The 14,417-nt window shown below is 49.0% G+C and overlaps 1 protein-coding gene across 1 annotated transcript in view; it reads left to right on the forward strand.

Moving 5' to 3' along the window:
* GALNT18 (polypeptide N-acetylgalactosaminyltransferase 18) overlaps positions 1 to 14,417 on the forward strand; it is a 355,226-nt gene that overhangs the window by 173,200 nt on the left and 167,609 nt on the right. The window contains exon 2 of the mRNA XM_077761194.1: positions 3,210 to 3,402. Within this exon, the coding sequence (XP_077617320.1) occupies positions 3,210 to 3,402 (193 nt within the window). The remainder of the gene's footprint in view (positions 1 to 3,209; positions 3,403 to 14,417) is intronic.

Here is a 14,417-nt window from a genome sequence, read left to right on the forward strand (position 1 = left end):
AGAGGGAAGAAAGTGAGGTTTGGAGGGAGCCAGACCATCTTCAATGCCCCTGACAAACTGGATGACTTTGGATTGGTCATTTAACGTTTTCATCTTTGGTTTCCTCATGTCTAATAACTAACCTCCCAGGGTGCTTTTCAACTAACTTATTTTATCTTTTAAAAAGTTTTATTTTGGGGGCGCCTGGGTGGCTTAGTCGGTTGGGCGTCCGACTTTCGCTTAGGTCATGATCTCGCGGTTCGTGGGTTCGGGCCCCGCGTCGGGCTCTGTGCGGACTGCCAGCTCAGAGCCTGGAGCCTGTTTCAGTCTGTGACTCCCTCTCTCTCTGACCCTCCCCTGCTCACGCTGTCTCTCTCTCTCTCTCCTAGAAATAAATAAAAACATTTAAAAAAAAAAGTTTTATTTATTTATATTGGGGGGGGAGGGGCAGAGAGGCGAGGGAGAGAGAATCCTAAGCAGGCTCTGCACTGTCAGCTCAGAATTCAGACTTGAACTCAAAAACCGTGAGATCATGACCTGAGCTGAAACCAAGAGTCAGATGCTTAACCAACTGAGCCACCCAGGCGCCTCAACTAAGTTATTTTAATATGATGTATTGAGCCCCTCACAAGAGCTGTGTACTGTGTTGGGGGTATAGCAGGGAACAAGATAGATGTCAGCCTGCCCTCATGGAGGGCACACCCGTGAGCAAGACAGAGATGATCTGGGGTAAAACCATGGGCCAGCACAGTGCTTGGCTCCAGGCGGGAATTCAACGAAGAGGTCTTCCTGCTGCTGCCGTGCCCCCGGCTTATCGTTCAAGACCCCCTGCTCTCCAGTTTGTTGTGGTTTATACCCATGCTGAGCAAAAAGACAGGGGCATGTGGTGGAACAGAGGACTTTAATGTGTTTATAATACATTTTTATGCAACAAAGGTCTAATTGTGAATCATAATTTTTTCATTAACTGGTCTCATTTTACTTGGTAATATCCACTTAGGTATGTGAGAGCAGTAAAACGCCATTTCTCTTCAATACCCTATGATTCAGTTGGTTCACTGATTGAGGTTTTTACTACCCCCAATATTCCACATGAATGAGTCTTATATATTTAGGGTTGGTGAGGACCTTGACCATCACGTAAGCCTTGTGCTTCCCTTCACACATGCCTCATAGGGGAGAGCAGGTGTGCCCTGAGTTCTGGCGTGGAACTTGCAGTGGCCAGCACCATACTAAAAACGCTTGCTTTGTCATAGAAATGCACACGCAGTTCACATTTTACTCCTTATTAGATCCTAATCTGTCTTGTGTATCTGAGTTGCCTTCTGTGTCTTTAAGGAAAATTGGTGTGCTGCGTTCAGTCTTTGGAAGGCCTGAGTGACCCAGCCCATTGTCCTGTAGAGGGAGGGTGGTGCCGCAGTTAGGACCGCTGCCTGGGGAGACAGACTTCCTGGGATTGACCTTCCATGACTTCACCTCCTCCTGAATGGATCAGGACAAGTTTCTCATCTTCCCTGTGCCTCACTTGCATCCCCTGTGACTTGGAAATAGTGATAGTTCCCACCACACAGGGCGCAATGAGCTGACGCGGGGAAAACGTTCACAGCAGAGCCTGATGCATGGAAAGCACTCAGTGGGGGTCAGCCATGAGGATTATCCCAGGAGATGCATGTACCTCCGGTTTAGGGTATGTCTGAGAGCTCCCCGCAAGAGGAGGTGACAGTAAGAACTGCAGTCCGCAGCTCCGAGCTCCCCAACCTTGAAGACTCTGCAGTCCTAGACCCTTGTCTGTCTCTGTGCCTTTAAGTGACCTGGCATAGGTGTGTCATACACCTACTGGCTTCATACAGATGGCTGAGGGGACACTGGCAAATGTCCCAAGCCTGCCTGGATGGCCAAGGGGTCATTAGTAAGTATCCCAAGCCTGCTTCTTCTGTCCCTAATGTGCTTCTTCTTCCTTTTGGTCTCTGCCTCATTTCCAGACTCTCCGCACCATCTCTCAGTAACATCATGTGTATGAGCACGGAGGGCACCATCCAGTGGGCTTGGCATCTCTGTCCAATTCCTCTAATTTCTGACCTTGACTAAATGACCCTTAAATTAAGTCCCAGGTCCTGATCCATCAGCCTATGTCATGGAAAGACCTACCTTTTGCCCCCATAAAAGAAAGATTTAAATGCCCTGCCAGGCTCCCCTTGCTCTGTGTCATGCTGGTTACCAATTAGTGGGCACTGTTTCTGAGACCTAGGCCAGCCTCAGTGCTGAACATGCATTATTGTATGCAGTCCTCTCAGATCCTGTTGGTGGGGAAGGGGAGGTGGCATGGGTAGCTGTTAGTATGCCTGCGTTACAAATGGGGCAGTCGAGGAACAGAGAGGCTGAGTGTTTGCATGTGGCCATGTAGCCAGCGAACGGTGGAGCAGGGATTTCTTTGAACCCATGTGTGTGTGTGAATTCAAAGCTTCTGCTCTTATAGGTAATAACGTCCCCTTCATTTTCTTAGAAAATTCCAGGGAAACCATGTGCTCTCCTTGACCTGGTGTGGGGGCTGCCCTTACAAAGTCTACCAGGGGTCCAATGAGCAGTGGCAACAGCGCGTGGGTGACTGGGGATTTGGGGCTGTCTGCTGTGCCAGTGGTACCCTATTCTGTAGGCACAGGCTGGAAGCAGCAGGAGGCAGTCTGGTTGGAGGTCCTTGGAGCCAGATGGATGGCGCTTGGTGGGGTCAGGCTTCCCATAGCAGATCAGACAGTGGAGAGGGAGGTGGACTGGCAAGAGCTGGAAAGGGGAGCAGACCCAGCTGGGGGACCCAGGTATGGGGCCAGTCCAGGATCGGCAGGGAGTGGGGGTGCAGTCTTGGGAAGGAGAAGCGGAAGCCCACTCTGAGGGCTAAGGCTAGCATCTCTGGTGGGGAGGCAGACTGAGAAAGGAGGGAGTTCTGACTTGAAGCCATGGGGCATCAGGATCACATCCGTCAGCATCCCGGTAGACCCTGTAGGATGTATTTCTATATCCCTTGTGCCTAGTGGTTGTTGGATGGACGAATGGATGGATGGGTGGATACATGAGTTTGAGGAAGCATGAAGACTCCAGTCCGTCCTCCCCACAGCTCCCAGATACGGGGATAAGATTGTTTTACGCAAGGTGATGGTAAGGAAGGGAAAGGGGTTGTCATGGCATTTGCAAGGGTGCACTCTGACCCGCTGTCTCCTTGTCCCTTCTCTCTCCAGAGGCTCCCGCCAAGCCTGAGGAGGCAGAGGCTGAGCCCTTCACAGACTCCTCTCTGTTTGCACACTGGGGCCAGGAGCTCAGCCCTGAAGGCCGGCGCATGGCCCTGAAGCAGTTCCAGTACTACGGCTACAACGCCTACCTCAGTGACCGTCTGCCCCTCAACCGGCCCCTGCCTGACCTCAGACCCAGTGGGTGAGCAGAGTCAGTGGCTGGGCCCTTGTTGACCTGCCTGTGGGGAGATGGGGTCACCACAGTGCTGGGGATAGAGGACGGGACAGGGCATTGGGACTCCTGGGTCCCTCTCCTACTTCAGTCAGGGTCTGTGCCCTTGACGTTCATTGGCAAGTCACTCTCCTCCTCCCTCAGCCTCAGTTTCTCCATTTGCTAAGCAGGGGGAGAGCTTCATTCCTTAGAGATGTTGAGGATTAACAACCTAATTTACTCCTTATGGGCTTTAGAATCATCCAGTGTTCTTGTTAATAAGTCATTTTAACCCAATTAGTTGCATTTTTATGAACAATTATTTTTTTCCTATAAATTAGTATTTTAAAGTCTATCCATCTTCCAGGGCTAACAAGTCATTATGCCCGACACAGAAGTCTGTCTTGACTTCTCTCTTTGTTACAGAAGATGTTCCTTTAAGGTTCAGTTAGAATTTTTATTACTCTTAATTATTAAAAGTGTGGGCACGTACCACAGCTGAGAAAATCTCATTAACTTTTGTGAGCTCCCCCCATTCCTTCTTTCCCCCTCTTTCTCCTTATTTTAAAAATTTTCTTAAAGCTGCAAACCACAGTGAACATGTATCTGGCATTTTTATGAAAAATCTTGCTGCTGGGTTTGGAGGCTATGTTTTTCTAGGGAGGAAAGTTCAGGTCAGTTCCATGGACATTTAATGAGCACCTGCTGTATACTGTATAATTGAGTATGGTGTTTCCCTGGCTGGGCTCCAGGGAAGAAAGAACAGCTGGGGATCTACAAGGGGCTAGAAGAGTATATATTCATGTAAAGGATATTTACTGATATTTACTGAGCATGTATTATGTGCCAGCATAGCCTAGGCACAGGGAAAGTGCAGTAACAAAACAGACAGAAATCAATGGCCTCACAGAGCTTGCATGTCTAGATGGGCAGGGACACATAATAAAACAGGGGCACCTGGGTGGCTCAGTGGGTTGAGCATCCAACTCTTGATTTTGGTTCAGGTCATGATCTCGTGGTTGTGGGATTGAGCCCCAGCATGGAGCCTACTTGAGAGTCTCTCCCTCTGCCCCACTTCCCTGTTTGTTATCTCTCTCTCTCTCTCTCCCAAATACTTTTTTTTTAAAAAGTAAAATATGTACCATGTTAGATGGTAGCAAATGCCATGAAGAAATAGGAAGTTGAAGACAGAGCTAGAGATTTCCTGGAATAGGAGGAAATGTTGAGTTTTAGTGAGGTGGGGAGAAAAGGCTTCACCAGGAGGGTGACATGTTAGCAAACATCCAGAAGAGTTGAGGAGGCCAGCCATGCAGATACCTGGGCAAAAACTTTCTAGGTAGAGCAAGTGCAAAGGTCCTGAGGTAGAAGTATGCTTGGCATGTCTGAAAAAGAAAAACGAGGCCCATGCGTCTGGACCAGAGTGAGCCAGAAGGCCGTAGTTGGAGATGAGGGCAGAGGGGCAACAGGAAGCAGATCAAGTAGCACAGTGGTTCTCAAACTTGACTGCACATGCAACTCCTAGGGCTTTAACATAATCTTGATATCAGAGCCACACCCTAGACCAATTAGATAAAGAGTTTCCAGAGATGACACTCTGTATCCCTATTGTGCTCTCATGTGATTCCAGGGTGCAGCCCAGGCTGAGAATTGCTGGGGAAGGGCTTTGTAGGCTGCTTGCTGCAAGGGGTGTGCCTTCGCCTCTATGAGATGAGAATCCAAGGGAAGAGCTTGGGCAGACTAGTAATATGCTCCGATTGCCATTTTCAAAGGCCCCTGTGGCTGCTGTGTTGAGAACAGACTGAAAGGGCTGGGGAGAAAGCAGGGAGTCCGGTTAGAAGGCTTCAGCATCGCCAAGTGGCGAGAGGCAATGGTGGCTTGGACCATGATGGCAGTGGGCAGGTGCGGGGTGGGGTTGAATCCTGGGAATATCCTGAGGGTGATGTTGTCTCCATGCCACAAGGTCTCAGCCCTCTGGGAGTGCTGCAGAGACCATCCTGGGGCTGTGGAGAAGTAGGTCTGATGTGGGCAGAACCTAGGCACTCTGGAAGAAGAGTCCTCAAGAGGAGTCGGGGACCCAGGACTCCTGCAGGGGTCTTGGCCTTGATCTTGGCAGCACAGGAGCTGCAGACTTTTTGCAGCCAGCTCTGATGCAACACTCTGGCCCAGCTCAATACATGTTGGTTCCACATTAAAATGGAAATAAGAAGGAAGCTAAAGGAAAGGGTAGGTCTTATAGACTGCAACACGACTATAACAAAGACTGGTATTTACAAAGGGCTTGACTTGTTGAGAACACCCTTCCCCTTTTGACCACACCAAACTGAAGTGGAGGTAGGGAAGGAACTGGCATATTCTTCCCATTCGGGGTTGAGGAAACTGAGGAACAGAAAGCATATGAGTGATATGTCTGAGGTCATGCAGTTGGATAAGTAGTTGAGCCGAGACTCGAACCTGTGTATCCAGATGCCAAATCCTGGTCTTTGATGGTAGCCCACAGCTGTCTTGTTGTGAGCCAACTGATGCCAGAGCCCCTTAACCCTTCCTTGGGAGAGGTGCCCTGCTCCTTCCTGCTTCCATGGGAGGGAAACAGGAAGTTGGAGGAGAGAGGGGACAGAGGCCACACGGCCTTTCTCAGAAGGGCAGGCTTCCCTTGCAAGCATGCTCTGGAGGAGGCACATTTTGGCAGCCAGTCCAGCCTGGATTTCCGGAGTTTGCTGAGAAAGGATCTCTGAAGGACTCTGAGTGGGCAGAATTCTGAGTCGCTGGAAGGGAGCAATAATCCCAACAGGAAGACCTTCCCTTTGCACAAAGCTGTATAGTTCCTGGAGCATCCACACCTCCCCTGTAAGGCGCGGTGACTTTTTATAGAAGAAAACATGGAATCCTTGATAAAAGGTAGTGCTGAGCCTTCTGAGTGAGCCCCCAGCCATCCTCTCTGCAATAGCTTTAAGAATGCAGTTCCTCTTTATGCATGTGCTTAGAGGCGCTCTGTCCAGCTCTACTTCAGACCCCATGCGAGACACACACTGAAGATCTGAGAGCTTTTGGGGGACCACTCCAAACAAGGGTGTGCTTAGGTAAAACAGTGCCCCTCTTTGTCTGTTAACTTCCCTAAGACCATTCCTGGCTTGTAATAAGGTCATAGCTCAGCTTATCCTGTTTAACTCCGTTTGGAAACATTTTTTCTGATGTCTTTACTATCATCGTACTTCAAATTACATTTGCAAACATTTATATAGCTTGAGCCATGTTTGCAGGGATGTGTTTGGCACTTTATTTGTTTTAACTATCTGACTCGTTGCAGTAACCTTCTGGAGGTACCTGTCTAGGAAACAAACAGTGTTCTTTGCTTTCTTGCTCACAATACTTCTGACACCAGATGTGTTGGGTTTTTCCACACCAACCGATTCTGTGACACCAGCTGGGGGCCCTACAATCCCATTCTGTTCTGCCACTATCCACCCGTGGTAGTCATCGCTACAGGTTACGGGCTCAGTCCCACGACCCTGCCCTCACTTGAGAGGACAATCACAAGTGTCAGGTTATCACCTGTGCCTCTGACCAACTGGCTAGAACGTAGAACTTGGAGGAAATACTTACATGTAGCGGTTGATCATGATGCATGTGGTACAGGATACGGATAACAGTCTGATGGGGAGGTGTATAGGGTAAGGCCTGGGAGGGTCCCTTGCAAAGGAGCTTCTGTCCCTGTGGACTTGGGGTGTATCGTCTTCCTGGAACGTGGATGTGTCCACCAACCTGGAAGCTTTCCAAAACCCATACTTTATGAGGCTTCATCACGTAGGCATGAACGATTATTAACTACGTTTCCAGCGCCTCTCGTCTCTTCAGAAGATTGAGTGGGCAGGTTAGGCTGAAAGTTTCAAACTCCTAATTATGGTTTGGTCTTTCTGGTGACCAGCCCTCATTTGGGGCCCACCGAGAGTCACCTTATTAGATCAAAAGATGCTCCTACCAGCAAACCATAAGAGACTCTTAAATACAGAGAACAAACTGAGGGTTGATAGCGGGGGTGGGGGTGTCATGAGGGGAAAATGGGCAATGGGCACAGAAGAGGGCACTTGTTGGGATGAACATCGGGTGCTATATGTAAGTGACGAACCACAGGAATCTACCCCAAAAACCAAGAGCACACCGTACACGCTGTATGTTAGCCAATTTGACAGTAAATTATATTAAAGAAAATAATAAATAAGTTAAAAAGATGCTCCTATCACCCAGGAAATTCTAAGGGATTTGGGAGCTCTGTCAAACACGATTTTCAGTCAGGAAATGACAAAGCGTTTAGGATCTCCATGTCAGGAACTAGGTCAAAGACCAAATATTAGCAGAAACCAGGGACAGAGACCAATATATATATTTCTTATTATTTGACAGTATTATTATTAGTTTCCATTTTACTGAAGAGAAACTGAGGCATGGAGAGAGAAAATCTGTTACGAGCAGATTTTCTCACTAGTGGCAGAGCTGGGGATTGACGCTGGTCATCTGGCCCTGGAATTTGTGTTTGTAACTGCCACCCCACCGTGCTTACCGCCTTGAGGTGTCAGTTTGTGACTCTCTAATGGGAATACTGTTTTAAAGTGGGTAGCCCTGGGCCGATCAGTCCGTCTGAGTCAGGAAAGTCTTCTCTAAGTACTGGAAAATTTGTTTTGGTGAACACACAATCTGTTATCAAGATAGAGAACAATGCCTCTGTCACAGGTAATGTTGGAATTTGAGGTAGGGTGGGTTGGGGTGGGGCAGTATCTGCAGAGAGGAAGCACCGTGCGAGGAACAGTCTCCAGAAGAATCAGGCCAGGTGGGTCTTGCTTCATTCTCAGTGCCTTTGTCCCTTCCTGCTGTTTGCCCTTGGGGACTTCTGCCCTTGGAGGTGTCCTTGGATTTTGCACTTTGCTGTTTGTCTTGGGTTTGTTCTTCCAGGTTCTAACCCTGACGTTATGTTTGGCTTCATTCCTGGACTCGAATGTGGGTGTTCCAAATCCTGCCCCACCCGCTCTTCCATCATCTCTGGCTGGTCCCTTATTTTGTCTCCTTTCTTGGTGCCACAAGATGTAATCTGACCCGTTTTGCCATCTGGCTGAAAGGACCATATTATACTCAGGGCCTTATACACAGCAGAAGATGTAACTAGAAAGAAAAAAAAAGCCCAGCCAGCCTGTTACTAGGCTTTATTGATGTAGTCATCCAACGCACATTTATTGAGCTCCAAGTGTGTGCCAGGCACCCAGTAAAGCGTCAGAGAAACCTGAAGGAGCTAACACTGTAGCGGGAATCCAGATGGAAGGTGGTGAGAGAGCAGGACATGTGATCAGAAAGCTTGCTGACCATCTCCTGGCCTCCCCGAAGACGAGTCCTTCCCACAGGTTTGTAGTAAGTCAGGGGCTGGACTTGATGGCCCACAGAAGCCCTGTTCTGTGTAGCAGAGAGGCAGGACCCAGAGAAGCATCTGCAAGGAGCTTCCCTTTAGCAAGTGTGACAGCCCTCCCCTGGGAAAGGAAGGACATGGGAACCGGAAGTGTGGCAGTTTTATTAGCCTCACCTGGGCAGGGGAAGGACAGATTTCCTCCAGGCTCGAGGAAACTTGGCTTTGGGGGAAATCAACACACCATTCATTCTGTCTTTATTGTTGTTAACAGGAGCTGAGTAGGCCCTTGGCCATCCAGGTGAGAAGACCCAGAAGAGATAGGGCATTGATACCTTCCTCTGGTGATCCTCCTAGACCTCACCCCGTGAGGGGCCTTTGCCAGATCTGGGCAGGGCTATGCCTTCTTACTTTCTAGGTTGGAAAGGCACCCAGGCCTCAGGATTGAGGGAAGGAAGGTTGCTTCCCATCCTGGCTGGACTTTGCTCCACCCCTCACATCCCCAGAGGCGAGCTCCAAACATTCCTGTGGCTTTCCCTGGGTGCTCTTACCTCACTGTGTCCACCCTCCTCCTCCTCGTCTGTAGCCTCCAAAACAACCTACGGGGCGGGGAGTGGGGGGGGGTGAAAAGAGAGAAGGGAAAAAACAAGTCTTATTGGGGTGTGGACTCCATAGGAATATGCATTGTCAGAACTCATCAAGTTCACTTTAGATCTGTGAATTTTGCTGCATGTAGATGAAGTATCAATTTTTTTGGAACATGAGGGCATAAGAAAGAGATCAGGGAAGTTTTTGCCTGAGGGATAGAGAGGATGGAGGCAGCATCTTTGGGGAGACACTGAGAAGATGGGTTGTGATTGTGGCAAAGGAGGATCATGGGGGATTGGAGCCACTCTCCAGCTCAGGGCAGAGAAGTAACGGAAGGCCCCCTCCCCAGCAACAGCAGGTGCACACCTCATCCTTCCCTGCAGGCAGTGGTTGTTATTTCTGACTAGGAGCCAGGAAAGTGTAAGGGATGAGTGCCTGATCCAGTGGACATGCGGATGTGGGCAGGAGAGGGGGAGCTCTGGGTGTCAAGCTTCGAGTCTTGGAGTTGCCCTGGCAACCTGCCTACCTCCAAGGTACTTCAAGGCAGAGCGTCCGGCAGGTACTACCTCTGGCCTCTTGCTGGTTGAGCGTCAGAGGCTCCTGAGTCTGTCAGTAGTGATGTCACCTTTCTCTCCACTGCCCCCCCCCCCCCNCCCCCCCCCCCCGAGGTCTTTGTCCCTCACTCCCAGGAATAGGGTGGACTGACTTTTGGGTTGACTGGCAGGCTCAAGCTTGAAGCCAAGGCATGAGGGGATGATTAAAGGGAGTTAGACTATTTTCTGTGGTCCCAGAAGGGAACAACTGGGACAGACAGACAGACACACACACACACACACATGAGCCCTGGTGCTGATCTGGAGAGGTCCTGGATGAACATTCAAGTAAAAAGGATCAGGATGAGATTATAGCAGAGAGAGAATGCAGCATGGAGCCAGTCCGCCTAGAAGCAGGCTAGCGCCCACCCAAGGCGGCTGTGGGTGTTTGCTGCCATCACTGGGGTGTGGCCGCAGGTTTGCAAGTATGGACTGGAGGGCTGTAGGGTCCCCATGGTGCAAACTCTAGACACACATCTGAGATCTCTGGACTTTGGGACCCGGCACGGCTGGCTTCATGGGTGTGTAGCGTAAACAGAATAATGGTCTCCCAAGGACACTCATGCCCTAATCCTTGGAACCACTGACTATGGACTGGCACATGGCAATGGAGAATTAAGGCTGCAGACGGGATTAGGGCTGTCCATCAGCTGATTTTAAAATAAAGAAATTATCTCGGCTTATCTGGATGGGCCCCGTGTAATCACGGGGCACTCAAAAGTGGAAAAGAGGGGCTGAAGAGTCAGAGCCAGGGGCTGGCGTGTGACAAGGACTCCAGCAGCTGTCACTGGCCTTGAAGATGGAAAAGAGCCGGAAGCCAAGGCATGCAGGGTACTGGAAAGAGGCAGGAAAACAGATCATCACTGTGAGCCTCAAGAAAGGAACACAGGCCTGCCAACACTGTGATGTTAGCCCCGTGACACCCGCATCAGACTTCTCACCTCCAGAACTATAAGATAATAAATGTGTGTTGTTCTAAGCCACTATGTCTGTAGTGTTTTCTCCCAGCAGCAGTATTCGCATTAGGAAACTCCTATGTGTGCAGCCTGCTGCACAGGCTCCTAGGAAGGCAGGGAAGGTTCTGTGCTTGGTTTCATGCTCTACTATCACCGTGTTAAAATTCTGAATAATGTTACCATCAGCCTTTCTTTCTGCATTGGACCCCCCATATTATGTAGCTAGTCCTGGGGGACAAGACGGAAGGGCCTAGGGGGAGCGGCTGAGATCATAATTGCTGGACCATGTGGGAGTTGCTACCCAGGGGCTACTGATTTTCACCAAGAGCCACCACTTGCTTGCTTCCTGGGGGCCCAGGTGCTTGCAAACTGCTTAAAGCGTATTTTCTTTCTTTTTGTTTTTAAAATTTTTTAACGTTTCTTTATTTTTAAGAGACAGAGCAAAGCAGGGGAGGGGCAGAGAGAGAGAGGGAGACACAGAATCCCAAGTAGGCTCCAGGCTCTGAGCTGTCAGCACAGAGCCCAGTGTGGGGCTCGAACCCACGGACTGTGAGATCATGACCTGAACCGAAGTCGGAGGCTTAACCGACTGAGCCACTGGGCACCACCCAGGTGCCCCTTAATGTGTATTTTCCAATTTAACGGATCCTCATATCTCTCAAAGGTAATTATTATTATTTCTATTTTATTTAGGAGAATACTGAGTATTTGCAAAGGTAAGAAACGTGTTCAAGTCCCCACGGGTGGTATGCGGCAGAACCAGTATTTTTACCTGGGTCTTGTGCTGTTAGGACACTGCCTGGGCACCCTTGCCCTCCTCTGCCTAGGTGAGTTTTCTAGTCTGGGATCTTGGCTCTATGGAGGTGACCCAGAGATCCTCCAGGAGGCCAGCCTCAGGGCGAAGCTGGATCACCCTTAGTGAAGATTCTGCTAGTACACTGAAGATGTTAAGCACACTCAGTTGGGGGGGAAAGACTCCTTTACTAAAGCACTCTGGGAAAACAGTTCTAATTCTTAATATTAGGCTCATTATGGGCCAGTAGTATCTTGTGGGCTGTTCTTAAAGATAATAGAGTCTTGAGCTATATTAATAGAAATATAATGTCTTAAAAAGGGGAGGTGATAGTTTTGTCTGTTTTGCCACTCCGATCACAACTGCGGAATTGGATTTTAAGGGATATAGAGAAAGAAGAGAATGTTCAGAGAACAAGCCAGGAGAGGAAGTGGGTAATATGACAAACAGATGCAGTTTCTGCTTAGAGTATAGAGTACTGTTACGAGCTGATTGCCCTCCAGCAAGTTCTGCAGCCTCTCTATGCCTGAGTTTCCTATATGCAAGTTAGAGATGGTAATACGAAGGCTGAGTACACACCTCTTAGAACACTGCCTGACACATAATAGCTGCCATTTAATTTTGTGTTACTTGTATCATCTGGGTCTTTGATTTGTAAAAGAAATGGCTTAGGGCGACATGACCATGACCTTAACTGCTTGGAGGACTGCTGTGTGGACAAGGAGCCACATGAGCCAGCCCCAGCACTAGGTGAGAGGAGGGCCGGGCATGTCAGATAAAGGGATTTCTCCCCAGCTCCAGAGTTCTGGGCATCAGAGGCCAGAGCCAGGCTCTTCTGGAGAGTAAAGATGCCCATCCTCTTTTTTCTGACCTAAAGGGCCCACCTGCCCCTACCCTGCATTCTCCTTGCCATGGGCCTGACCTGTTGACCAACAGACTTACACATGGAGACGCTCGGTCTTCACCAGAGCCAGCCTACTTGTTCCCTGGGCAACTGTCCATGTAGCCCCAGGGAGTCTATTTTCCCCAGGTTTCCAGTAAGATGTTTTAGGAATAAATGTATTCCCTGATTCCGGTCGGGTGTTTACATTTCAAATGACTCTTTTCCCTCTTGTCCTACTTATAATCAACATTTGATAGAGCAGATCCTTTCCTTCAGTTGGTATAATCACCTGAAAGATGTTTGTGGAAGTTCTCCCTCTGGATGAAAGCGGGACGCTCTGGTGATCGCATCTACTTAGTGGTCTACCTGTCCCTGGTTTCTTTGCCAAAATCTGTACCCTGATCAGATGGGCCTATTCGTCTCGCCTTGCAGACTGTTAAAGCTCTCAGTTCTCAGGTGTCTGCTGTCTCTTCCACAGCTGAGCCAGATGTGGGATCTTGCCAGGTCCCACAAGCCTCTGGGTATCCTGATGCTGCCTGCCTCCATTTACCCCTTTGGCTTTTTGAAGGATAAGAGAACCCACGTAACATACAAACAGATGGAGTTTCTGCTTAAGTTATAAAGTGATGTTTGAAATTTGGGATCCAAGACCAGGTCTCTTATTCACAAACTGGTTGACCTGCGGCAAGTTACCAACCTCTCTGTACCTTCCTTGTGAAATAATACATTTGTGTTGTTTTAAGTCACCAAGTTTACAAGGATTTTTTACAGCAACTCTGTCAGTGTTAGGAAACTCATACAGCATGCAGTCAGGGAGTATATGTTCAACTCGGTGATTCTGGTTTGGTCAGGTCCTGGTAGAATTCCCACCCACAGGGCTTTCATGGGTCTGAATTAATTCTACTGCTCATCGCTCAAATACCTATCTGTTTGTTTGTTTGTTTGTTCGTTCGTTCATTCATTCATTCATTGAGCCAGAGCTCAGTGGTTTCTGAGTTTCTGCTCTGTGCTGACCATTGTGTGAGGCATTAGGAATGCCTGGTGAGTAAAGCAGATGTGGTCTTATACTCGTGTAGTTTAATTTTTTTACTTTTAAATATTCTTTTAATTTTAGAGAGAGATAGCATGAACAGAAAAGGGGTGCAGAGGGAAAGAGGGATTGAGAGAGAGAGAGAGAGAGAGAGAACCTTAAGCAGGCTCCATACTCAGCACAGAGCCCAATACGGGACTTGATCCCATGACCCTGGGATCATGACCTGAGCCAAAATCAAGAGTCAAGCACTCAACTTACTAAGCTGTCCAGGCGCCTTGACCTCATGTGGTTTATAGTCTAGCAGAGACACTGCTGTTTGTTAAATAATCACAGAAAAACACATTGCAATAGCGTGTAAGTGGCATGCAAGAAGAGTGAAGGATGCTGGGAGAATCTAATGGGGCATCTGATTCCAGCCCAGGAATCGCACCGGGCCCCTCTTTACTAGGTCTTGTGTGCACTCTCAGAGCAAGGAACTGAGCTCACTCAGCAACCACGGAGGCGTGGGGTTCTTTGTAGGTTGGTGTTCACGCGCAGTCACGTGATCATACAATCAGAAGCCATGTGTTCAGGTGTGGAAGAGGGCCGCGTGGTTTAAGGCATCCCAGACAGGCCCAAGTCTGCATCGTCTTGGCTCGCTGTTAGACTTTTGTGTCTAGTTGTGACCATCTGTGTCTCCGGCTCACTGACAATGCCCTCCTCCACCTCCATCCTTCTTCTGCTCCAGACTCCTGCCTCCTGCCTTCTTGGGGCATCTCACATTCAACATACCCC

The sequence above is a fragment of the Crocuta crocuta genome, unplaced genomic scaffold, assembly GCF_008692635.1.
Source record: "Crocuta crocuta isolate KB4526 unplaced genomic scaffold, BGI_CrCroc_1.0 scaffold233, whole genome shotgun sequence".
Taxonomy (NCBI): domain Eukaryota; kingdom Metazoa; phylum Chordata; class Mammalia; order Carnivora; family Hyaenidae; genus Crocuta; species Crocuta crocuta.